The 27,500-nt window shown below is 43.6% G+C and overlaps 1 protein-coding gene across 1 annotated transcript in view; it reads left to right on the forward strand.

Moving 5' to 3' along the window:
- The window catches only part of myo3b (myosin IIIB), a 139,738-nt gene that overhangs the window by 20,592 nt on the left and 91,646 nt on the right, over window positions 1-27,500 (forward strand). Inside the window, exons 7-9 of the mRNA XM_076262849.1 lie at window positions 8,153-8,218; window positions 21,012-21,167; window positions 27,338-27,422. Coding sequence (XP_076118964.1) covers window positions 8,153-8,218; window positions 21,012-21,167; window positions 27,338-27,422 — 307 coding nt within the window. The remainder of the gene's footprint in view (window positions 1-8,152; window positions 8,219-21,011; window positions 21,168-27,337; window positions 27,423-27,500) is intronic.

Raw genomic sequence — 27,500 nt, forward strand, 5'->3', positions numbered from 1 at the left:
TTGGGTGGCTTGAGCCTGCTTAACGACACAACATCAGTAGGGAATTTGGCCTGATTCTGAATGTTAGTTGGGGTCCAACTGAAATTAGGCTAAATCAGGCTAAAATGCGAACACTGGGTCTGGCTCTACAACATATCAGAGCCACACTGAGCACACACACATGTACATACACACACACACACACACACACACACACACACACACACACACACACAGTGAGTGAAACACACTCAGCACACAGTGAACACAGAGTGAGGTGAAGCACACACTAATCCCGGCGAGCTGCCTGCAACAACAGCGGCGCTCGGGGAGCAGTGAGGGGTTAGGTGCCTTGACGGACCTCATCTTTAAAACCTGTATCCCTTTCTCATATAGTACTAGTAGTAGTAGTAGTAGTGTGAGACTGTCTTTAGACATCCTCTTTATATACCTTTGTTACTGATTGTGTAAGACATTTCATCACTTATTTGGGTCAAAAAGTCCAGGGACAAAAATAAATTTGGGCAGTGTTTTTTTCCAGGACATACAGTATCTGTTTATTCTGCTATCAGTGTTGTAGGAAAGTGTAAACCTGTCCCCCCATCACGTAGGACAGGTGGGGCTTCATGACTTTTGGTCACCCAAAATTGTGTTTATTCCTTATGTGGAATTATGTGGAATTCATGCCTCACCAAAGACAACAATAATACAGATATAGACAAAGGAAATATAAATTTGCATTGGGTACCTTTTAGGGAATATATGCATATTAATGAATGAATGATTGAATTCCAGAGAAACTGATCATTTGATTTTACCAAATATGTTTTTTATAATAGCAATATTCATTTTTTTTCCCTTTGCTGTTTCTACCGTCAATACCCTGTGTACTAATATCACATCCTAATGAGTTGAATCTGTAATTTTGTGAAAAAATAATGGATGTATATACATTAATGAGTATACACAGACAGGATTATGCCTACTAGTCAGGTAGCCTGTCCTTGCCCAGGTGGGGCGGAGTGGGCCTTGGAGGGAGGGGGTGTGAGTTTCAACACACCAAAACTCTGCCAAGTCCATGGATTATTCAGTGGCTACGATATGTGTGAGACCGTTATCAGACAAAACACTTGACCACTTTCTGCAACAAATATATCCATGGTCACTGAGCAGTAAAACATACAATTTATTGTTTTATTAACATTACCTGTAGATTTTCAATCAACCAAAATGGGCACACTACACAAACCACCAACTCAGACAACCATGCAGTCTGCAGTCCAGTGCTGAGCGGTCTGATGTGTCCTGTCCCTGTGTGTGTGTGTGTGTGTGTGTGTGTGTGTGTGTGTGTGTGTGTGTGTGTGTGTGTGTCTGAGTGCTTCTGTGCGTGTGTGCATGTGTGTCTGTGTTTGTGTGTCTGTGTGTGTGTCTGTGTGTGTGTCTGTGTGTGTGTGTGTGTCTGTGTGTGTGTGTCTGTGTGTGTGTCTGTGTGTGTGCGTCTGTGTGTGTGTGTGTGTGTGTGTGTGTGTGTGTGTGTGTGTGTGTGTGTGTGTGTGTGTGTGTGTCTGTGTTTGTGTGTGAGCATGCATGTCTGTTTCCTCCAATGGTTCTTTAGCTATGTTTTAGAAACCATAGTTTCTGTGTGGCAGTTTCTTTGAAAGAAAGTTGCCATTACCACAAGCTGACATTAAGGTCACTGATAGTAAATCCTTCAAAACCTTCACCACACTTGCCAGTGCATTTACTGTATGAGTATTATTGAATAAATCATGAATTTCATCCGTCAATACACTTACTGGCAGAGCTGTGTAATTAAGGGTTATTGACGAATGACGCTGAACGCGGTGGCCATCAATAATCCTTTTCAATGTGTTTTTGTGGAAACAACAGAGAGTTAGACTGAGTGGACCAGATTAGAGCTGAGGTGGGCTGGTGTGTGTGTGTGTGTGTGTGTGTGTGTGTGTGTGTGTGTGTGTGTGTGTGTGTGTGTGTGTGTGTGTGTGCCTTTGTGAATGCATGCATGTGTGTGTGTGTGTGTGTGTGTTTGTGTGTTGCAGCTGGACCCAACAGACACTGCTGGGCCTTGACTCTGACACTGCTGGGCCTCAGCGCAGCAGAACCCAGAAATGACCCTTTACAGTAAAAAGTAAACAACCCCTGGTGGTTCTTTTGTATGTGTCTGATTACTATTGACGCAGGGCTGTCCACTCTATGTGTCCGAAGAGCCTTGAGACGCAGGGCTGTCCACTCTATGTGTCCTATGAGCCTTGAGAAGTGAAGCCAGAGGCAGTGGGAACGTCTGGGATTGTGTGTACTGTAGGAGAGTTTTATTAATGTGATTGTGTGTACGTTTTATTAATGTGATTGTGTGTACTGTAGGAGAGTTTTATTAATGTGATTGTGTGTACTGTAGGAGAGTTTTTTTAATGTGATTGTGTGTACTGTAGTAGAGTTTTATTAATGTGATTGTGTGTACTGTAGTAGAGTTTTATTTATGTGATTGTGTGTACTGTAGGAGAGTTTTATTAATGTGATTGTGTGTACTGTAGTAGAGTTTTATTAATGTGATTGTGTGTACTGTAGTAGAGTTTTATTAATGCCGCCGTATTGTAGTTGTGTGATTGTGTGTAGGAGAGTTTTATTAATGCCGACGTATTGTAGTTGTTAAGTTCAAAACACCAACATCAAACAAGAAGAAACACTATTTGTACTGATCAATAATGAAGAGAAAACCATTATTTATCAATGGATTGCACTTTGTTTGTTGTGATGTTATTCTGGCTTTGTCCATTAGAATGTGCTGTGCAGTTGGATGGCGGATGGAAAGTGCAGGTACGGCTCTATGGACATTGATGCTGAACAAGTTGATCTGAAATAAACACCCTCCCTATAGAGGCAATTTCAGGGGTTTTTGCAGAGTTGTTGAGACTCCCTACTGACCACATACATTCAGGCCCAAATCTCAGTTTTCACATATCTATTTCATCTAGATATCTATCTATGTATTTAGATCACCTTCATATCTATGTATTTAGATCACCTTCATATCTATTTCATCTATCTATCTATGTATTTAGATCACCTTCATATCTATTTATATCTCTATTGTCTTCATTTCTATTTCCGAGGCTTGAGATATTTGAGTGAGGACCGACACACTCAGGTCATTCACTTGGTTGGGATGATGGCCTGGCTTGGTTGGGATGATGGCCTGGCTTGGTTGGGATGATGGCCTGGCTTGTCTAGCAGAAGTGTAGGTGTGCCCTGGTGATGGATTGAATATGTGTGCGGCCAGGAAGTCGCGCGTGTGCAGGTGCATGTGTCTGTGGAGTTTGTCTGTCTGTGTGTGTGTGTGTGTGTGTGTGTGTGTGTGTGTGTGTGTGTGTGTGTGTGTGTGTGTGTTGTGTGTGTGTGTGTGTGTGTGTGTGTGTGTGTGTGTGTGTGTGTGTGTGTGTGTGTGTGTGTGTTTGTGTGTGTGTGTGTGTGTGTGTGTGTGTGGGGGGGGGGGGAAGTGGGTTGAGAGCTGTATTTGTGCATCTCTCTCTCTGTCTCTTTCACTATGTGTATGAGAAGTGTGTTTGGGTATGTGTGGGTCTGTTTGAGCATCTGCCATTGTGTAGGTGTGTGTGTGTGTGTGTGTCTTTATTTGCTCAGGCAGTAGCTCTGTCGTTTCTCTCTCTCTCTCCTACTTAAAGGCCACTGGCCTGCAGCGGCACACAGGTCAATGCACACGCGCAGATATTTTTATAAAACCCATTTGTCACTGTGCTCATGCATAGAGCGTCCATGAGCTTTTTAAAAAGGGCAAACTAACATTTATATATTATAGAAGCCATTCTAAAGCGAACAGACCCCAAGCCCTTGCCAACAGTGCTTTGTCAGTGAGATGAAATGTCTGTTTGCCTGGAGAGGCTGTGTTCACTTTATTATGGTGTTAAAGGTGTTCTAAGCGATGCTGGGTAACATCACTTCTGTTGACTTTCAAACAAAACAGAGAGCTACCTCGCTACTTCCTCCCTCTCCCTCCGGTGCTGCTCCTGTGCAATTGAAACTCTCCTGAACGTGCATCTCGTCTGTAATTTGCTGGAACAGTTTGTAATGTTTTTATGGGCTAGGTTTGCTCTAGGTTTTGCTTTTTGTTGCCATTTTTGGTGCCTGGGCTGTCCACAGAGATTGCATTTTTTTCAGTGTATTCAGGACACAGACAGCTAGCGGTTGGTTAGGTGGTGCTTGCAGTAAGTGACATTAAATGTACTGTATTAGCCTAAAAGACGCGTGGCATTGCTTAGAGCACCTTTAAGTGACAAGTAAAAAGGCTGTGTTCACTTTATTACGGTATTAAGTAACAAGCAACAAGGCTGTGTTCACTTTATTACGGTGTTAAGTGTGTTAAGTAACAAGTAACAAGGCTGTGTTCACTTTATCACAGTGTTAAGTAACAAAGCATTTTAGCTGCATCTTGCTCAGATGCCGGGGACACTGAATAACACACCTGCAGTGACGTTTTGCCCCCCAGTCAAGTCATGACTGACTAATATTTTACACATGCTGATAGCATGGCAGCAACAGCCAACACACACACACACACACACACACACACACACACACACACACCCACACACACACACACACACACACACACACAGAGATGCCCTAGACATCTGTCAGAGGGAGTGTGGTGGCGGAGATTACAAATAAAGCCGTTTGTATTTACATGAGGAGTTGACGCTCCCTGACAAACACAAGGAGAGGGGGGAATGCAGAATGGGGGAGCGACTGAATTTGGAGCAACATGACTGAGACTGTCTGACAGCGGCGTTGTGTCATGTCGTGTCGTGTCGTCTTCGCCGGTTCCATGTTTACTCTCTCTAAGCGTAAGAGGCCGCGCTGCGAAGAAACATCAAGGCCAACGCGTAGCTGCAGGCTCGTATTATAGTTTAGATTTTCTTTTTTTTCTGCATGCACAGAGACGGATATACACACAAGTGCTAGCACACACACACACACACACACACACACACACACACGCACACACACACACACAGGGGTGCAAAAGAGCGAGCAAGCCTTTGATCCGGGCCTCCAAAATAAGGGCAGTGCCTGTCGGAATCTTCATCAAAGGCTGGGGTGACTTAGAGCGGCAGCGTGGAGAATGACAGATTATCTCACCCCTCTCTCCTCCTCCTTCCTCCCTCTCCGCCTCCCACTAACCCCCACCCACACCCCCAAAACCCCCGCACCAGAGAGACAGAGAGAGGGGGAGAGAGAGACAGTGAGAGAGAGTGAGAGAGAGAGAGAGGGAGAGAGAGAGAGAGCTGTTTAAGGGCGTAACGCTCAGGCTGTGGAGCTTTGTTCTTGGGAAGACGTTGGGAGTGAGATGAAGACACAGGGAGACGAAGGAAGTTTTCTATATATAACTATATAAAAAAGACAATAAAGAAAGCTTTCATGTCTTTCAACAGCTATTATGGCTGCTCTCCAATAACTAAAGGAGAAGAAAAGAGTTGAAGAAGACAGAAAATATCTGGTCACTGCATGCCTGTGTTGTGTGCATGTGTTTATGGAGTGTGTGTGTGTGTGTGTGTGTGTGTTTGTGTATGTGCGTGTGTGTGTGTGCATTTGTATGTGTGTTTGTGTATGTGTGTTTTATGTGTATGTGTGTGTGTGTGTGTGTGTGTATGTATATGTGTGTTTTATGTGTGTGTGTGTGTGTGTGTGTATATGTATATGTGTGTTTTATGTGTGTGTGTGTGTGTGTGTGTGTGTGTGTGTGTGTGTGTGTGTGTGTGTGTGTATATGTATATGTGTGTTTTATGTGTGTGTGTGTGTGTGTGTGTATATGTATATGTGTGTTTTATGTGTGTGTGTGTGTGTGTGTGTGTGTGTGTGTGTGTATATGTATATGTGTGTTTTATGTGTGTGTGTGTCAGTGGCGGCTGGTGGTTAAAAAAATAACGGAGGAAGGAATGTCTGCTTGATTGGCGTTAGTGGCAAATGTGAGGTTGTGATGGTGTTTGGTGGCATATGTGAACAATAGAGTATGTAGGCCGCCTACCCAGACACATTTATAGCAGCAGTATGTACTATGCCAGTTAAAATGCTACAATGTTGTGCAATAAATGCTGTTCTGACATTGACATGTAAATTTAGGTCTGGGAAGTCAGGGAAGATATGTAGGTCTAGTTATGAAATACTGTTTTCCAGATGTGCAAAATTACGGAAAGTCTGGAGGTTTTGCTCAGTGTAATACATTGGCAGAAATAATAATAAAATAATAAAAATAGACACTTGTTTTATAAAACCATGTAACTATTTACCATTAAAAATAGACCTTAAATGTGGTTATTTGTAACATGCTATTGTTTTTAAAGCCAAATCGCTATAATTTAAAGACAGGTTGTAGTAGCTAAGTGGGAATTTATGAAAGCATACTCGAAAGGCAAATGTTATTGAAGACGTCATTAAAGGAATGCATCATGGTCTGAAACATTCATTAACAATGTTACCATCCAAAGATACATTTAGAACGGTGAAAACAAGAACATAACAACAAGAACCTTATTTAACAATTGTTTAGTTAAGGCATAACTTGGATGATTATAACAACGCATAAATATCCAAAACTGTTTTATCACCAAGTGAACTGTCCACGTATGTGACAGGCCAGCAGTAGGCTATGGCTGATTGTTTTCTATGCTAACGTTACCAGTTAGCCATGAGTAGCCTATTTGTCTGACTAGCATTCAGTAGCCTACACTTACCATCTTGTTTTGGAATATGAATGTTTGCTTCCTTTTGTCTTCCTGCTTTGATAAACATTATCAGTGTATTTGAATGTATAAAAGATTTGAGATTGTCCTCTGATTCCATTGTACTGTTTATTTCACGAGCAAAAAACAAGCTTTCCGTTCAACATAAGATTCGTAGTTTGACTGCAGATAACCTTCTTGAACCGTTGCCGCTAAAAACAGCACCCCCTATCGCAATTGAAAATTACTGTACGGAGGAGCTTCCTCCCTTGGCCATTGAAAACGACGTGATTCACGAGCCGCTGGGGTCCGAGGCGTTTATAATGGACTTCAATGAGGGGCTTGAGGAGGAAGCTCCTCCATACAGTAATTTTCAATTGCGATAGGGGGTGCTGTTGGCATTTTGACCTAGGGGAACGATTTTGTTCATTCAAAGTGTTAAAAATAGTAATATTAACAGTAATTTATCAGATTAGTAATTCACTTTATATATTTTTTATTTTTCTCTGAAATTTTAGGGAGGGTGTTCCTCCCTTTCCTCAATGAAGGAGCCTCCTCTGGTGTGTGTGTGTGTGTGTGTGTGTGTGTGTGTGTGTGTGTATATGTATATGTGTGTTTTATGTGTGTGTGTGTGTGTGTGTGTGTGTATGCATATATATGTGTGAGTGAGTGTGCATGGGTGTATGAGCGATGGTGGTTCTACCTCTCCAGTTGTTCTCCCTCTTCGTCCCACTGTCGGGTCCTCTCACTCTTTAGCTCAGGCCTCCCTCTCAGACGCCCGTCTGCTTATGAATCACCTGCACTAAATGCTGCTGACGGCGGATTTCCACGCAGGCATTATTCTCCGCCGCCTCGGGGGAAGATGCTGTGTGTCGGGTGCTGCGGAGCTGCCGTCGTTTGTCTCTCTCTCCTCGCCTCAGTGGCCGCCCTGGTTGTGTTGGATGGCATCGCTTGGCTGAAAGTGTTTAGCTAGGACATTTACTGCGGCTGAAAGAGCAGCACGTGACCTCGCACACACAGCAGAGACCTCACACACATCTGAGCCACCGCTTCAGCTCTCCAGGGATCTCCTTCAACTACTGGGCCCAAGTCATGACACATGAGTCAGCGCTGATATGATCATCATGTGTCATGAGACCGTGGGCTTCTAGGTGACAGTCTGGAAAACAAACATGTCCACTGTTGCTATCTAGTGTTGATTTAGTCTCTGATGTGTTTTTGTTTTTGTGTGTGTGTGTGTGTGTGTGTGTGTGTGTGTGTGTTTTGTGTGTGTGTGTGTGTGTGTGTGTGTGTGTGTGTGTGTGTATGTGTGTGTGTGTGTGTGTGTGTGTGTGTGTGTGGGTGTGTGTGTGTGTGTGTTTTGTGTTTGTGTGTGTGTGTGTGTGTGTGTGTGTGTGTGTGTGTGTGTGTGTGTGTGTGTTTAGGAACCCGTCGCCTACTCTGCGCCAGCCAGATCAGTGGTGTAGGAGCTTCAGTCACTTCATAGCCCAGTGAGTACCTGACCTCTCTCATCTCCTCTGATCTTGTTCTCCTCTTCTTCTCCTCTCCTCCTATCCTCACATCACCCCCCCCTCTTCTCCTCTCTTCCCCTCTTCTCTCTTCTCTTCTGTAATCTGACTTTTTTATTTCCTCTCCTTCTCCTCCTCTTCTCCTCCCCTCTTCTCTCTTCTCTTCTGTAATCTGACTTTTTTATTTCCTCTCCTTCTCCTCCTCTTCTCCTCCCCTCTTCTCTCTTCTCTCCTGTAATCTGACTTTTTTATTTCCTTCTCTTCTCCTCTCCTTCTCCTCCTCTTCTCCTCTCCTTCTCCTCCTCTTCTCCTCCCCTCTTCTCTCTTCTCTTCCCCCTCTTGCATCCTCTCCGACCCCATCTGCCCTTTCCCAACAACAGTACATACAATGAGGAAAATGTCTACATTGAATTGCACACGGTCACTTCCTATACAGTTATCTCCTTTAACTCTGGAACGCCCGTCAGCTCTGCAACAGACCAGGGCTAGAGTGAGTCTCCTTGAACCTGGACATTAGTTTTTTACTCCAAATGAAGTAGCCCATAGAAGAGCCTAAAACCGTTTACTCATACTGTAGGATACTGTAGGATAGTCTTTAGTCTTTTACTCATAGCAGCGTCTAAACCACCATATTTAAGTGGTTTTTGAAGGTCTCAGAAGCTTGCTGGGCATAAGTTACAGTCACGTTACTTCACTCGAATGCTGTCATGTCTGAATAAAGAGACATTTCAATCAATCACTTCAGTTTCTTAATGCTGTTTAAGCTCAAGTGAGGAGCGTATTTGGTGGAATTGCCTCTCAAGTTGTCAGAGTCAGCTCTTTGATGTCTGCTCAAAGCAGAAGCACCATTCTGTGTCATATGACAAGCACAGTGGATATCTTCCTATACTTTCTGAACTGGCATATCGATGTGGAGAACAAATACAGCATATATATATTTGCCTAGAAACAATATTTATAATATTTCAGGAGTGGCTGCAGGCTGAATTTCTGTGAATTCCTGTTTTAGATTAGATTGGATTCACCTGCTTTATTGATTTTTCATCTTTTAATTTAGGGTCAGGCCATCTCTATTACCACAACACAGTTGGCCTTCTTTTTTCCCTGTGCCCAACTGTTAATGACAAAACCAAAGGAAGGGAGAAATAGCCCATACTAATTCATCCAGGTTTATGACTGGAAATCGCATCCTGTCAGATCCTCCCCCATACGTAAAAGCCATATGTGGAAGACATAACTTAATGAGACAGAGGAGAGATATTGTCCCACCCGTTGGTCCTGGCCTGCTGAATAATACCCATAATTCTCTCCTGGTCGGTCTGAGCATGGCTTGGAAACGGCGAGGCAGTGCTGATTATAATTTCATAATAGTGAAGGAACATGTCAAATAGAAAAGACACAGACACAGGCCACACACACACACACACACACACACACACACACTCACTCACTCACTCACTCACTCACTCACTCACTCTCTCTCTCTCTCTCTCTCTATCTCTCTCTCTGTCTCTCTCTCTCTCTCTCACACACACACACACACACACACACACACACACACACACACACACACACACACACAAACACAATAACACACATACACTCTCACTCACATATACTCTCTCTCTCTGTCTCTCTCTCTCTCTCTCTCTCTCTCTCTCACACACACACACACACACACACACACACACACACACACACCACACACACACACATACACTCTCACTCACATATACACTGTCTTTCTTTGTCTCTCTCTCACACATACACACACACACATACACAGACAGGTTGAACTTTTCCACAATACTGATAACTGAATAAACAGATATGTCCTGGAAAAAACAAAGTATCTCGACATTCACTAAATTTGACCAGTGTCACACTGCAGCCCAACACACAGACCTGACCACCATGAGGACTGAAGTGATGAACCTGACGATGGAAACTGCAGCACAAGAGGCAGAGCTGACCACCATGAAGACCAGACTGACAGCCACTGAGAGTGAAGTAGTGAATCTACTACTTCAGATTCACTGTGATGGACATTATAACCTCACAGATGACTGTCTGGATGTATAAGAATACAATACCGGTGATGCGTTTGGATGAGTTTGATACTGATGGGAAACACAGCTACTGTATCTGTCCAGTGGTGCGACTCTGCAGCTGGAGGAGGGAGATGAAGTTAACATGCGACTCCCTGCAGGCAAAAAGCTCCATGATACTGTAGTTCTGATAACCACAGCATCTTCAGTGGCTTCCTGCTCTTTACTCTCTGAATGGAACACACTGCTCTACTGTGTCTGAAATGATGAATACAGTGTTTCATGAACATGAAATGATTGGAAATATTTAGCCATGCTGATTTACATTTTTGTCTTTTCCTGAAAATGTTAAAATATATGAAAGGTTTGGATGGAGACCCATATTGTATTTTCATTCAACTGTAGGATGTGTGGTGCCAGGTTGTGCACACGGTTAACTGAAGACCATTGGGTGCTAGCTCTCGTTTAACATTTTGTTTCGTAATAAGCAATATGATTTGTATGTTGGTATTTACGCTTAGGTTAGCATACAAAGCTAGCTAGCATGCTAGCAGGAATCCCATTCTCTGTCTATGGTTTACTACCCAAGATACACCACACCACTCAACAACAAAATCCGATTGGTTGGAACATTTTTTCCCCATGCATATGAACCTAATACCTCCATGATATGAACGCACCATAGATTTCCTTTATGTCTAGCAGCCTATGCCGATTGCTGTGTGCATGTGATTGACATATGTGCAGGGTAGAAATTTGACTGAAATTGTTAACAATTATTTAAATTGTTGTTTTAACTAATATTAGACTGCAAGATGGGGTTTTGTCCTCTACATTAAGTCAAGTCAAGTCAGTTTTATTTGTATAGCGCATTTAACGTGCACAGAGTGCAACCCAAAGGGCTCCACATATAAGACATTGTCAATGACACATAGACTAACAAAGACAATAGCGGACGGAGCGGCGTAGTCGCCAGCGTACCCGTGACACCAAGACATACAAGACAGACAACAAACAAATTAATAAATTAAATAAATAAAAATGAAAAATAAAAATTAGTCCAATTTCCAACCGGCTGAAAATGTCCAAGGGCAATGATGACTCGTGTGAAACTGCGCACAGCTGTGTCTCCACAACCGATGCATGCAACGCCAACAAAGTTCTTCATCTCACTGGCAGTCTGGAGATAACATGAACGTTAGGCCTTGTTAGTCTGGAGATCACTGGAAGCATAACAGTCCGAAGTCATGGGCGATCTTGTAGATCAGCAACTCGGTGGACTTTTAACAGCGACGTAGTTGGTCCGTAATGCAGAGTCATTCAACGTTAACGTTAGTCTGCTCAATCCAGACTCCAGGCAGTTGGCATGGCAGCTCACTGGTCAGAAACAGCTCGGCGGCCTCGGCAGATCTTTCGCAGAGTAGCCTAGGTCCAGCTGCTGTCCCGAGAAATCCCCTCGACCAGACAGTGAAGTGCAGCACCGGCTCACAGATGGATGGGAAGGATGTAAGAGGCCCAGGGCAAAAGCTAGCCATAGGACAGACGTTAACATCAGCCGACTTCAAAGCAGTAATGGACTAAGAGAATAACAAGAAAACTATAAAAAATAACGTAAATAAAGAGAGAAAACATTTAACTAGACAAATCAATACAAAAAATAAACGTGACATTGCATAAAATTACGAACATTACATAAAAACAAACAAAAACATGATGCCAGACGGAGCGTCGTGTCTCGCCAGCGTCCCCGTAACCTAGCCCCCCCGTAAATTAAGTTCCCTGTTATAGACTAACTTCCCATATTAAAAATTCCCAGTTTATTCCCATTAATTCCTGTTTATTCCGGTAATTCCCATATATTCCCGTTAATTCCCATGGAAAGTTTCCAACTTTGAAAATTCCCGGAATTTTGCAACCCTAACTCTCACTCACTCACTCACACACAAAATAACACACATACACACTCACTCACTCACTCACTCACTTACTCACTCACTCACTCATTTACTCAAACACTCACTCACTCACTCACACACACACACACAAAATAACACACATACGCTCTCACTCACATATACACTCTCTCTTTCTGTCTGTCTCTCTCTCACACACACACACACACACACATACACAGACAGGTTGAACTTTTCCACAATACTGATAACTGAATAAACAGATATGTCCTGGAAAAAACACTGTATCTCGAAGTTTACTAAATTTGACCAGTGTCAATAAGCTGTATTTTACCCCAAAAAGTGATGAGATTTGTTACATCACCATCACAAACAAGCATATAAAAAGGGTTTCTGCAGACACTATGACATACAACACCAGCTTCTACTACTACTACTACTACTACTACTACTTCTACTACTATTACTACTGCTGCTGCTACTACTACTACTACTATTAATAATTTCCCTTTGGGGATTATTACAGTTTCTAGCTATTTATCTATTTATCTATCATCTACTATATATACTACTGCTACTACTGCTGCTACGTAACATACCAGTCTTGACGATGAGGGCCGTCATCTCACTGCTGGTGCTGCTGTTCTCCATGTGTGGAGCTCAGACTCAGAGCACCCAGACTGAAGTTCAGACAGAGAGCCAGAGCACTGGGGCTGCTGCTGCTGCAGTCACTACCCAGCTGGACGTCTCTGCTGAGCTCAGGGAACTCAGAGACATGGTGGTGGAGCTGAGAGTGCTGCTGACTGTCACCCAGAATGAGCTACAGAACACCAAGATTAAAATGGAGGATTTGAAGATGGAGAATGCAGCACAAGACACAGAGCTGGCAGTGATGAAGACCAGACTGACTGGTAGTGAAACTGAAGTGGTGAATCTGAAGAAGGAAACTGCAGCACAGACAGCTGATCTGAGGTCAGTTACTGAGAGACTGGCAATCACTGAGACTGACATGGAGCATGTGAAGAAAGACACTGCAGCCCAACACACAGACCTGACCACCATGAAGACTGAAGTGATGAACCTGATCAAGGAAAATGCAGAACAAGAGGCCAGACTGTCTGCCAGTGAGACTGAGGTGGAGAACCTGAAGATGGAAACTGCAGCACAAGAGGCAGAACTGACAGCAGTGAAGACCAGACTGGCAGCCACTGAGACTGAAGTAGTGAGTCTGGAGAAAGAGATCACAGAGCAACCCAAGGTGGCCTTCTCAGCAGCTCTGTTTAATTCAGGATACATAGAGGCTGGGAATACTGAATTGAACTTGGTCTTCACTAAAATCATCACCAATGTTGGGCAGGCCTACAGCAGTACAACAGGCTTCTTCACAGCTCCTGTCAAGGGAGCCTACTACTTCAGATTCACTGTGATGGATCTCATAACCTACCATATGACTGTCTTGATGTATAAGAATGGAAAGCAGGTGATGCGTTTGGATGAGTATGGTACTGATGGATATCACTCCTATCTCCCCAGTGGTGTGACTCTGCAACTGGAGGAGGGAGATTTAGTTAACATGCGAATCCCTGCAGGCCAAAGGCTCTTTGATGATTCTAGCAACCACAGCACTTTCAGTGGCTTTCTGCTCTTTCCTCTCTAATTGGAGCATACTTGTCTGACTGCATTTGTTGTGAAATGATAAATACAGTGTTTCATGAACATAAGCAAATAAACGTTTAAACTGCAATCCATTTGTGTCATTATTGGAAATATTGAGCAATGCTGAAGCAACACAGATACACAATTTATTCATTTCCTGAAAGTGATAAAACATATGAAAGAGTTGGATGGTGACATACAGTGTATTGTATGTTCATTTAACTGTAGGACGTGTGGTTCCAGGTTGTGCTACAGTTAACTGCAGGCGATTTTGTGTTAGCTCACTCTCTGGTTGAAGTAGTGTTAGCTTGTTTTGTGTTAAAGTTAGTGTTAGCTCACTCTCTGGTAGAGGTAGTATTAGCTCACTCTCCGGTGGAGGTAGTTTTAGCTTGCTCAGTGGTAGAGGTATACTCTTAAAACAAATGTGTTGAAAACAACACAACTTGCGTTGTTTTTAACACATCTTTGTGTCCAGACAGGAACAACACAGTTTGTGTTGTTTCCTTTTTTTATTTGTTACACAATATGTGTTAAAAATAACACAATTTACGCTCAAAACGACACAGCTTGCGTTGTTTTTTTAACACATCTCTGTGTCCAGATAGGGACAACACATTTGTTTTAAGAGTGAGTTAGCTCGCTTTGTGGTAGAAGTAGTGTTAGCTCACTCTCTGGTAGAGATAGCTTCTTCTGTGGTAGAGGTAGTGTTAGCTCATTCTCTGATGGAAGTAGTGTAAGCTTGCTATGTGTTAGAGATAGTGTTAGCTTGCTCTGTGGTAGAGGTAGTGTTATCTTGCTCTCTGGTAGTTTTAGTGTTAGCTTGCTCTGTGGTAGAGGTAGTGTAAGCTTGTTCTCTAGTAGTTTTAATGTTAACTTGCTCTCTGGTAGTTTTAGTGTTAGCTTGCTCTGTGGTAGAGGTAGTGTAAGCTTGTTCTATAGTAGTTTTAATGTTAGCTTGTTCTCTGGTAGTTTTAGCGTTAGCTTGCTCTGTGGTAGTTTTAATGTTAGCTTGCTCTGTGTAGGCCTACTCTGTTGGTGTTCCTGTGTGGCTGGGGGCTCAACTTAGGCCCGGTGCAGCGTGACCAAACACAACACAAGCAGCTTTGCAAGCCCTGCAGCAAACTGATCTGCCTCACTCTGTCAGCTCTCTTTCTTTCCCAACGATCTCTCTCTCTCTCTCCCTCTGTATTTTTGTCCTAAGACACTTTTTTCTTCCCTGTCTATCTCTCTCTTTCCATCTGTCACCTTTATCTTCCCTCAGTTCTTTCTCCTGTTCCTCCTCACTGTCTGTTCTTAATAATCACTCTCATTTCCTCTCTCTCTCTCTCTCTCTCTCTCATATGCATCATCTCTCTCCAGTCTAAATGAGGGAAGGTCTCTTATTCCATGACTGGGGAAGTCAGGAGAGCAGTGTGATCTGATTCATTGAGGACTAATGACAGACCTGCCTTTGACTGCAGTATAATACGTTTGTTCAGTTCAGACGCACACATACAGCGTGACTTATGAACATCACCGTTTATGCATTAATTAATTAATGAATTGATTCTTGCACTCATTAATTTATTCATTCATTTATTAATGCATTCATTTCATTCATAATGTTCATTCATTCTTTATTTTTGTTGATTTCCCTCTTTCTTTCCTCAATTTCCTTTTCTTTCTTGGGGCTCTCTGTAACTTATCGGTGTCTCCTGTGGGTTTGTCATATAATATATCATATATTTGGTGGGTCAGGGGCTCCCAGCAGGAGTGTCTGGGCCTCATTCTCTCAGGAAAAATGTTTAATAATCTTTTTAAAAAGAACAAAACAAACAACAACAAAAAAACACATGCCCTGTCTACAAAGCCCTTGCATGCTCACAGCACAATGACTAACGGCTTTGTTGAACCATACGAAACCAAACCAAACAGCCAAACAAAACAAAACACACACACACACACACACACACACACACACACACACAAAGCTCTCATAGTGTCCCATTGCATTAGGGTCTTAAATGTCTCCTGATAGATTGACACAGCTGCTTGAGCTGTCACTGTTAGCATGGTGTAAATATGGGCAGAGGGCTTTTAAATGGGGCCCGCGGTGGCTATTAGGAGGAAATGTTTAGAGTGTGAATGGCGGCCGGTATCAGATGAGAAATAATTCTGTCTAATAAATTCTCTGAGAGCCCGTACGGCGATACAATGAGAGCGAACGGTGACAATGTTATCAGACACCACAGGCTGTTTGTTCAGCTCTCAAAGACTATTCTAGTGTGTGTGTGTGTGTGTGTGTGTGTGTGTGTGAATGTGTGTGTATGTGTGAAAGAGAGATACTGTGTGTGCAATGCAGTGTGTGTGTGTGTGTGTGTATGTGTGTGAGTGTGTGTGTGTGTGTGTTCCGGCGCTTTTGTGTACACACACATGAATATGTATTTTCTGTGTTTGTGTCCCCTGTGTGTGGACGTGTGTTGTTAGTGACACACACACGCACACACACTCACACACAAACACACACGCATGCGATTGCGCGCACACACACACACACACACACACACACACACACACACCCACACTCACACACGAACACAAACGCATGCACACACACACACACACGCACACACACACACACACACAGTACATCCAGACCAGCCTGGTGCCAGACCCCACAGTGCTCTTGACACACCTGTAGTGAAGTGTGTAGACTTCCTCTCTTGCAGTAAGACAAGGCAGAGGGAGTGGACAGAAATGACCAGTCTCACTCTCAATACAGATGATGGGGGCTGGGAGAGGAGCAGAGATGGCCAGAGTTGCCTTACTGTTGCTCATGTGTGGGGCCACAGCTATCTTGAGTCAGAAAAAAATATATTCCCCTACTGCTGTTGCACACTTAGCAATGTTCAGAAATGGAGGAAGAGAGAGAGAGAGGGAGGGAGGCGGTGAGAGAGAGAGAGAGAGAGAAAGATAGAATTGTGTAAAAAGTACTATGGGACATATGGACACACTGAACTGCATTGTGTGTGTACAGAATAGTGCAGTGTGTTGACACATACTATATGACCAGCTATATGGCAGACTGCATAAGATAGTGACCTACTGTAAATGGTTTGCAAAAGGCAGTATGTACACACAGTTAATTTCCCCTGTACTAACACACAGACACACTGCTCACACACATGCACATACACACACACACACACACACAGAGAGAGAGAGGAGATAGCTGTTTGAATTGGGTGCCATGGTGATGGAATCACTCAGAGAAAGATAGAGAGACAGAGAGAGGGAGAGGCAGAGAAAGAGATGGGAGTGTGTGTGTGTGTGTGAGAGAGAGAGAGAGACAGAGAGAGACAGAGAGAGAGAGAGAGAGAGAACCAAAACACACCATCTGACAGACTGTGGAGGGCAGGGTTCAGTGTGGCCAGTGTCCAGCTTATCTCCTGTGCTGTGCTCCACTGCTGATCTGCTCAACAGAACCTTCCACAGACAGACAGCCAGACAGCACTGCAGAATGCTCAGGTGAACCCTCTCCTCCCTGTCGCGCTGCTACAGTAAGGGCTCTGTGTGTGTGTGTGTGTGTGTGTGTGTGTGTGTGTGTGTGTGTGTGCGCGCTTGGTTGCAGGTCTAGAGGGAATCTCCACAGGCCAGATGAGGGTCATGCTGGAAGCTGTTTCGTGTTTGCTGGAGATGTGTTTGCTGGAGATGTGTGTCAGGGACACATGGGCATGGGCAGTTTTCCATCTCTACTGCTGTCCGTTTGTCTTTTTCTCTTGAAAAACTATGGGAGGCCAAACAATTCAAAAGCTTAAGCAAAAAAGGACACCCATCCAGCTGGACGGAGCTAGCGACCCAATTGGGCAGCGCGGCGCTATCCGTTCGAACTAAGTTTATGCAAAACAGGACACCACCCATCCAGCTGAACATAGCAAGAGATCCAACTGGGTGGCGCGGCGCTATCCATATTGGAACGTTTGACCATAGCGAGAGATCCAACTGTGCGGCGCAGCGCTATCCACATTGGAACGTTTGGGCGGCGCTGCGCTATCCACATTGGAATGTTTGAACATAGCGAGAGATCCAACTGGGCGGCGCGGCGCTATCCATATTGGAACGTTTGAAATTAATGAATAAAAAAAGATTACAAAATCTTTTCTAAAACGGTTACTATAAACATATAGCAAAATGTCATAAAAATAAAGTTACAATAACGACAAATTGAATGGTTTATTCATAGATAATCATTCATTGTTTCACCAAGAAATATTTCCTCTATCAGAGTGGTTGCCAAGCAACGCCTAGACTCAAGACGGGAGATTCTTTAGAAAACACAATCGTACGTACCCCATAAGTGTAGAACTAGGCCTATTTAAATGATCGATATACAAAAAATGGCCTTGCAGTGACTTGAAGAGCTGTAAACCGTTTTTGAGGCTGCGTGTACAAAACCGCTTGGAGCTCCAGTGAAATTTTTATTTTGCGACGAGAAACTGTAACACAGCTAGTTTAACGTTGTTTGAGTTTTCTCCCCAAGTAGGCTAGTTGAGTTTTCTGTAGTAGCCTAGCTAGCTAGGCTGCCTAGTTCTTCACTGGTCTGAGCTAATGAGCGAATTACCTAGTGAAGTAGCTGGGGGTCGCGACAGCTTAAAAAAAGTTTGAAAGTTTTCTAACTTATCTCCAGTCTAACTCATGGTGGGCTTCTTAAGTAAGTTAACCACAGCATTACCTTCACAGTAACCCCATAATGCGAGTGATCATAATAAAATTTAAAACGTGACATAAAGTCCTGCAATAAATAACCAGGCTTATTGAACTCATAAACGAACATCATTGTCACCGTGCTGAGAATACAACATTAAGATGCTAGGCTAAAGAGCTAAAAATGAGATTCAGACAGATAGGACCTGGAATGGTTGTGTCAGAAAATAGTAATTTGATCAGTGATCATGCATCAGCGCAAGCTTGGTTGGAAACTTTATGGGGATGGGGATTTTACACGATCCTTCATCATTGGGCTAGTGTGCCCTGCTGTGTTACTGTACTATGACCGTGCTGATGCTAACAGCTGCAGCTCCCTCAAATTCTTTCTCATGCATATTAGGCTAGCTTTTGCCAATGAAAATGAATGCAAAATAAAAAGTCCTGCTGAAGAAACGTTTACGTTACGAACAAACGATGTTATCAACAAGATCAGCTTCACTGCTGCAAGTAGCCAACGTTGGCTGTAATATGCTTCGCCATAACGAACCAGCTAGCTTTGTGATAACAAAATCTTACCTTATTTGTTTAGTCTGCTGAAAGTTATCCACATATCAAACGATTAAATCCACATTTGTTTTGGGGAAGCAGTCGCACTATATCCCACTTTTGCTACATCCTACAACAGGGCTATAGATTAAAAGCTGTGAATTGCCCCACTTCATTATGAGTTGTTTTCATTGATAATAATAGCGTAGCCTATCGTTTCAGTAATCTCCCAGTAATCCCATGTTTAAATAAATATATATCTGAGTCGTGATCAGTTTGATGGGAATGTACTTTGTAGCATGTGACTTTCTACACACATTGAAAACATTGCAATCCTGTTATTGATATTTTAGGCAGCGCGAGATGGTTAGCGCAACTTGACTAGGCGGTGTCTGTGTTGGCCAACTCGATAGCGCAGTTGTTGGACCGCGCGCGATGGTCTCTGGTTATGTTAGCGCAGATTGAATAGGTGGTGTCGGCCAACTCGATAGCGCAGTTGTAACATTGGACAGCGCGCGATGGTCTTAGGTTAGCGCAGCTTGACTCAATAGCGCGAAGTGCAACTGAATGGGTGGTGTCTGTATTGGCCAGGCTTTTGATTTGTTTGGCTCGCCATAAAAAACACGCACTTGTGTGCACCAGTGACTACAGAGCTCATTGAGTATTCTGTCTCTGACACAAATGTTGGTTGGGCAAGGGTCCACTAGTTTATATAGTTTATTCATAATAACACCATTATTTGGACAGTATATTTAATGTATAGGTGTTTGTAAATGCTGTGCAAAGCTAGAAGGACCTCTTTTTTATCAGGATGTGTCTCAGCGTTGCTATGAGCACCTTTCACATTTGTCTCCTGTTGTGTGCTTGCACTCTTGTTGTCTCCTGTTGTGTGCTTGCACTCTTGTTGCTCGGTGTCGATGAAATGTTCTCACATACATACCTACTTTCAATTGAGTAATTTACAGATTTGTGTGTTTATCTGTCTCTGGCTCTGTTCGAAATGGGAAAAACTGCTGCCGTTTAAGATATCTAACAAGGGAGCGAGGCAACAAGTGCTGTTCGAAAACAACAAACTCTCTCTTCCTGCCTTCTAAGATACCTTAGAACTACCCCGATGATGGTCATTTTTGAAGGCAGCTGATGTTTCCTCTATGCTGCCTATAACCCACAAATCTCTGTGGTATAAAACAGCTGTGAAAAGTAAACAAAGATGGTGGATGACACTCTTAACAGCTGCTGATTGTGTTGAAATGTAATTTCTTTGACTTGTTTTGCTTAGATTTGTCGAAATATAGCAGGAAATAAACATTGTACTATCTGATTATACCATTGTTCTAACCATTGATAGCGTCTGGTATGATTTTCTTTCTCTGTCAGACAACTATCTACCGTTACCGTGATAGCTCCCATAACATTCTTGCTTGTGCTAACGTCATACCGTAGTGTCAACGTTCTCTTAAGAGACTGTTTGAAACTATCGTTCTTAAAAGATGCCTTCACTCCAAAGTCATGTCGTATGAGACAGACAGACACACACACACACACATACACACCAAAGTCATGTCTTATGAGACAGCTGTGCTGGCTTGTATGTATGTTTGATGCGCTCGTTCGTGTGTGTGTGTGTTCATGCGTATGTGTTTGTGTGTGTGTGTGTGTGTGTTTTTGTTCATACGTGTGGTTGTGTGTGTATGTGTGTTCACTCCTGTGTGTTTGTGTGTTTGTCAGGTGCATAATAAAGCATGTGTGTTCATGCGTGTGTGTTTGTGTGTGTACAGTACATGTATGTGTGTTCACTCCTGTGTGTTTGTGTGTTTGTCAGGTGCCTGATAAAGCATGTGTGTTCTTGCGTGTGTGTGTTCATGCGTGTGTGTTTGTGTGTGTACAGTATGTGTGTTCACTCCTGTGTGTTTGTGTGTTTGTCAGGTGCCTGATAAAGGACTTCGAGACGCGGCCGTCCGTCACCCACCTGCTGGAGCACCCGTTCATAAAGCAGGCTCACGGCCACGACTCCAGCCTGCGCAAGCAGCTCTCCTCTCTCATCAAGGAGCAGCAGGAGCACGGCTGCAGGAGGAGGACCAGGTACACACACACACACACACACACACACACACACACACAGACACACACACACATCACACATATGAGTACACACATATGACAGACATGCAGGCATACCCAATTGAATTACTTTTGCTGTATCTTCAGTAAAACAGGACCTATGGGTAATGGTCCTGATGTTGTAATGTGTAGAACAACACAAAACAGATGCCCTATATTCACTGATGTATGAATGTAAAGGTATTTAGTCTTTTTGATCTTAGGCCATTTTAATCAGTGTAACTTTATGAAGGAGCATTTTCACTGCAGAACTGTGCCTCAAAAGTGACTGTAATTCTGGCAGTTGCCAGCAGAGGGCACCAGTCCCTCTCTGAGCACTGATCATTCCCAACTCCAGCCAATGAGGCTGCCAGTGAGGTTTCTGCTGGAACTGATGCCCAGAGTGTGATTAAGGCCCAGGGAGGTGATGTGTCTGAGCCTAATTTAATGCTAGCGATTGTGTAGGCTAACCCTGATGGATAATAATAATACTTTATCACTAAGGATCATCACCCGAGAGAGAGTGAGATAGAGAGAGAGAGAAAGAGAGAGAGAGAGACAGAGAGAGAGGGACTGTCTGTGCAAGAGTAAGTGAGTACTGTATGTGTCATGAGTGTATTAGAGAAAGTGAGAGAGAGAGAGAGAAAGAGAGAGAGTGTGTGTGTGTAAGTGGCGTTCAAGTATAAAATTAATTTATGTTCTCGATCCTCCTCTCTCATTCCCCCCCCCCTTGCACTCTTTTTATCATCGTCCGATTATGCCACTAGAGGAGGCTGAACTATCAGACAGAATCACAATTTAATTAACAGGCGACCGCTGAACTTTCCCCATCCGCCCCCTCACACTCTGCACTCTCTCAATCATATCAGACGCACAGAGATCCATCACATCGAACTCTCCGCTTTAACACGGCTCTTCAGATCTAATTAGGAGGCGAACAGAGAGTAACACCGACTTCTGTCTGACTTGAGCCTCTTCAGAGTTTGAGTGTTGGAAATGGGAAAGAAGAACTTTATTTGATTCAGCAGTCTCGTGCGGAAGTGATAAACCTGAGTGCATAGCTGTCGTTTTGCTTCCACATGACTGTGTATTGTAGCAGAACTTGGGCTGTATTACTAAATTACTAAAACATTTAATAATAAGTTAGGAGGCAATTGTGTGAAGTTATATTTGCTGTGCAAGTTATGTATTTATTTATTTACACAAGTCAGCGACAGCACACGGTCCATCAGCCGAGTGTGTTATTCTGCCCTCTGACTGGCATTTTTGGCTGCGCTACCTGATTTAGCATGTCGACAAGTACAGTGATGTATGTACAGTGATGTATGTCCCTATCTGATTTACCATGTTGAAAAATACATTGATATATGTCCCTATATTATTTCCCATCGAAACAAATACAGTGATGTATGTTCCTCGTAGGGGCTTTCCAGCTCTGTCTGAGAGTACTGATGGAATAGAGTCCGCCGGCAGCTTTGCCACCTCGGTGGACACATTACATAAGGAGCGGGCTGCTAATCGGCTAGCATCAGTCATGCACTGATTGCGGCCCCCTAAGTCCGTTTAGCAGAAGTGGGATCACCAGCCTTAAGGTCAGAGCTGGTGAAGTGAGACTGATCCAGGAACGCCTCTCCTCTGGCATGAGATGGAGAGGATGAGAGAGAGAGACAGAGAGAGGGAAGAGAGAGAGAGGGGAGAGAGAGAGAGAGAGAGAGAGAAACTGTGACAGAACTGTGACAGGAGCAGTGACCACTGAGCAATGCGCCCACAGACACACACACACACACACACACACACACACACACACACACACACACACACACACACACACACACACACACACACACACACACACAGTGCATTGATGAAGTGTAAATGTTCGTAATGTTTGTTTGTTTACTTTTTTGTAATTATTATTATTCCTGTGAACGCTTTGGCAATGCATCATATGATTTGTCGTGCCAATAAAGCATATTTGAATTTGAATTGAATTGAATTGAGAGAGAAAGAGAGAGATGAAGACAGAGAGAGAGGGGAGAGAGAGAGAGATGAAGACAGAGAGAGAGAGGGGAGAGAGAGAGAGATGAAGACAGAGAGAGAGGAGAGAGAGAGAGACAAAGAGAGAGAGAGAGATGAAGACAAAGAGAGAGAGAGAGGAGAGAGAGAGACAGAGAGAGAAAGGAGAGAGAGAGAGACAAAGAGAGAGAGAGACAGAGAGAGAGAGAGACAAAGAGAGAGAGAGAGATGAAGACAGAGTGAGAGAGAGGAGAGAGAGAGACAGAGAGAGAAAGGAGAGAGAGAGACAAAGAGAGAAGGAGACAGAGAGAGAGAGTCAAAGAGAGAGAGAGATGAAGAGAGAGAGAGACAGAGAGAGAGAGACAAAGAGAGAGAGATGAAGACAGAGAGAGAGAGAGGAGAGAGAGAGCTGAATGAGTGGCTAAATTTGGGAGAAGAATAACATTGTTTGTTTGTGTTTGCATGTGGTGTGTGTGTGTGTGTGTGTGTGCTTGTGTGTGTGTCTATGTGTGTGTGTGTGTGTGTGTGTGTGTGCGTGCGTGCATATGTGTTTGCGTGTGCATGTGGTGTGTGTGTTTGTGTGTGTGTGTGTGTGTTTATGGGAGAGTGTGAGTGGGGTTAAGGAGATTACTCCTGACCTCGTGGGTGGAAGGCGAGTCCATGTTGAGCTTAGCAGCTGCAAGTGAGGAAAGGAAGATCAGTGATCGCAGCGAAGCTGCCCGATTAGCTCTCCTGCTCTCAGTCCACCGGCCAGTCAACCGGTCAGTCAGTCCTCGAGTCTCCACATTAACGCTAACGACCAGGGACTGGGCGGCAGAGCCTCCCCAAGCTCGCGCTGCTGTGGGGCAGCCATGCCACCATGCTGGGCCTGAGCAGGAAGGCCCGCCGGAGGGCCAAGCGCCGGGCTCTCTCGCTGGTCAGGAAGGGTCGAGTGTGGAAACGGAAATGGTGAGTGGAGTTGGAGGTGAAGAAGGGGGTAGTATGGAGGTGAAGAGGGGGGGTATGGAGGTGAAGATGAGGGGGAGGTATGGAGGTGAAGGGGGGGAGGTATGGAGGTGAAGAGGAGGGGGTATGGAGGTGAAGAGGAGGGGGTGGATATGGAGGTGAAGGGGGGGTATGGAGGTGAAGAGGAGGGGGGTGGATATGGAGGTGAAGGGGGGGAGGTATGGAGGTGAAGGAGGGATATGGGAGTGAAGGGGGGGAGGAGGAGAGAGGAGGGTTTGGGGTAAAGTTTAGTCTGTTCTTTAATCACAGTTGTGTTGTGTTGGGTAGAAATAGAATTAAAATACAAATGATGAGTGGATATGGAGGTGTGTGGGGGGAGTTTAGTGTTTACATGTAGTGTTTTTTTAATTAGGGGGTTGTGTTGTATTGCGGAAGTGATGAATTGGGATTTGGGAGACATTATAGAGATGGGCGTTATGGTGGTGATATTGTGATGTGTGTGGTGGGGGGTGTTCTTTTCAGAACAGTGTTGTGTTGTGTTGAAGATTTGATGAATTGGGAGTAGGAAAGAGGATGTTTTTTTAGTGGAGTTTAGGTTTTGCTGTTGTTTTGAGTAGGGAGAAATGATCAGGGTCGGGTGGAGTAGAGTAGTGAGATATTGTAGTAGTAGTGAGTATCTGGTTGGATGACCTACAGAGTGGACGATTTGGTGGAGGGATGTTTTTGGGGTTGGATTAGGGTGAAAGACCTGTGTTTTGTGTAGCAGAGGACATACTGGCAAAAAGGAGAAATGAGGAGTTGGGAGTGAGGCTGAGGGGGGGGGGGGGGTGGAGAGGGGGGGTGGGTGGGGATGAGGGGTTGTGGTCCAGCATTTTGGGTGGCTGTGGGAGAGGGTTAGCTGTAGAGCTAGCAGTCCGAAGTGGTTTAGACTGTTTTATACATGTTCAGGAGGGACAAGATGTGGAATATGAAGAGGTGATATTTGATTGAGTGTCTCGTTATTGCTGTCAATGTCCTTTCTTGTGTGTCGGTGGAGGTGGTGGGGGCATTGCCCTATTTTGCTTAGTGAACAGATGTTCATTTGAAAGAGAAATAATGTGGAATTACTACTGTATGGAGGTATGGAGGTGGTGTTCATGGTTCATGGTGTCTGTGTTGGTTTGTTGTTTTTTTGTATATCTGTTGGCTCAGTTGTTTTATTTATTCCGTGGATATGTTAAGGGCATGTGATGAGGGCATATTATCATGAAGGAGATTTTGGGGAAGGCTTCAGGACACCAGTCTGCAAACTGGTGAATCTGGAGTTGACTGTCATGAATACAGGAGGTGTTTTGTTGTGCTGTGTTTTGTTTTGTCTTGTTTTGGGAGAGCATACGATCCATGGTCATTATTTTGTTCTTTTGATAAATGGTGACATTAAGGAAGGCCATGGAACCCCTGATCTGTGTAATCTTTATGAGATATAATAGATGAACATGAGACAAATGAAGCATGCGAAGGCTGTCTTACACATTGGCATTAGACAGATGAAGCATGCGAAGGCTCTCTTGCATTGGCATTCCATTGTTCTTATTTACACCTGATGTGTTACATCTAGTTTTCTTGTGTTCTGGCCGTATGTATAGTCTTGTCAGACCATTAGGAGGTCATTAGCCTATTATATAAGGTCTTGAAGGAAAATTCTGTGTAATTACCAGTGGCATGGTAACAAAAACAATCATAATTGGACCAGCAACAGATTATTATATTTCATATGTTTCATAAGAAATAGTCTGTGTTTTTGGCTTTATGCACAGGTAGGTTCATTGTTGCACATTGTTTCTAGGTGTGTGCTGTGGCCTACATTGGCAGAGTTTGCTTAACTCAGATAAGCTGTTGCTGGATATATCTGGAAGTGGGTAGTCTGACTGAGATCACACGCACCCTCCTCTTAATTCACACACTTACACAACACACTCAAACAGGCACACACACACACACACACACACACACACACACACACACACACACTCACACACTCACACAAACACACACACACACACACACACACACACACACACACACACACACACACACACACACACACACAGAGAGACATGCACACACCCACATGGGCCTACACACACACACACACACACAGACATGCACACACACACACACACACACACACACACACACACACACACACACACACACACACACACACACACCCTCAGGGGAGTTTTTAGGATGTGAATGTGGCAGCTGGTTCTCCGTTGACCTCTGCCCCTCTGAGTGTGCCTGTGGAATAAAAGGTCACGCTGAGATGAAGTGAGATGAGAGAGTGATAATGGAACAGCTCTCTCCAGGGAGACACACACACACGCGCGCACACACACACACACACACACACACACACACACACACACACACACACACATACACACACACACACACACGCATACACACACGCACACACACACACACACACACACATACAGTATATACTCACACGCACACACCACAAATGAAATGAATACAGCCCACTTCGACATCGAAGCTAATTAATTTCCTTCTCTACCGAATAAAATATTTTGATAATTAATTTGAAGAGTTTGCTTTTAACCCTTGTAGGTTATCAGTATCATAATTACACAATTACATTTGATTATGTTTTAATTGTACAATTTAATTAGACTAGTTTTAACATTTTAGCGTTAACATTTATCTTTTCAACTAAGACACTGTCGTAATCCACATCAGTCTCTGACCAATTAACACAAATGAATAAAGCCTGCTGTGATGACTGTAGAAATCCATTGATTTTTTCACCCTCCATGATATGTATTTTGTATGTATCTATGTAGTTTAAATCAATTGTTAAATCTCGGTTAATGTATGTATCTTGGTTAATAGATGGGAAATTACGATATTAGTAATAGAAATGCAAGCATGCAATATTACAGTTTTAGAGATATGTGGAAGATTCACTTTTAGTGGCAAATAAGGTAAAAAGACTATTTCATTGTTACAGATTATTGCATTGTTTCATTAAAAATACATATGAGTCCTTTTGGCTATGAGTACTTTCGGTATGATGGAAATGCGGTCTAGCAAAAGGAGAGTGCTGTGTGCGGTGGAATCCTCTGTAACCCTGTTGTCTTAAGCTGTGCTGTATTTGTTTGTTTGTTTATGTGCTTTGTGTTCTCTAGGCACGAGAGGATTAACACGCGTAAGACACTCATCATTGAAAGCAGTCCTGATGATGACCTGGTGAATCTGGAGGTGCTCGACGAGGTGAGGGTGCAGTCGAGGCGACGCCGAGAAACAGAGACGTGCACAGTATATGTTCTATAAACGTCTGTAGGTGTAGAA

Source organism: Alosa pseudoharengus, unplaced genomic scaffold (genome assembly GCF_046254945.1).
Source record: "Alosa pseudoharengus isolate Yale_2024_CS ecotype anadromous, Long Island Sound unplaced genomic scaffold, YU_APseudo_1.1 YU_APseudo_1.1_scf_3, whole genome shotgun sequence".
NCBI classification, from domain to species: Eukaryota; Metazoa; Chordata; class Actinopteri; order Clupeiformes; family Clupeidae; genus Alosa; species Alosa pseudoharengus.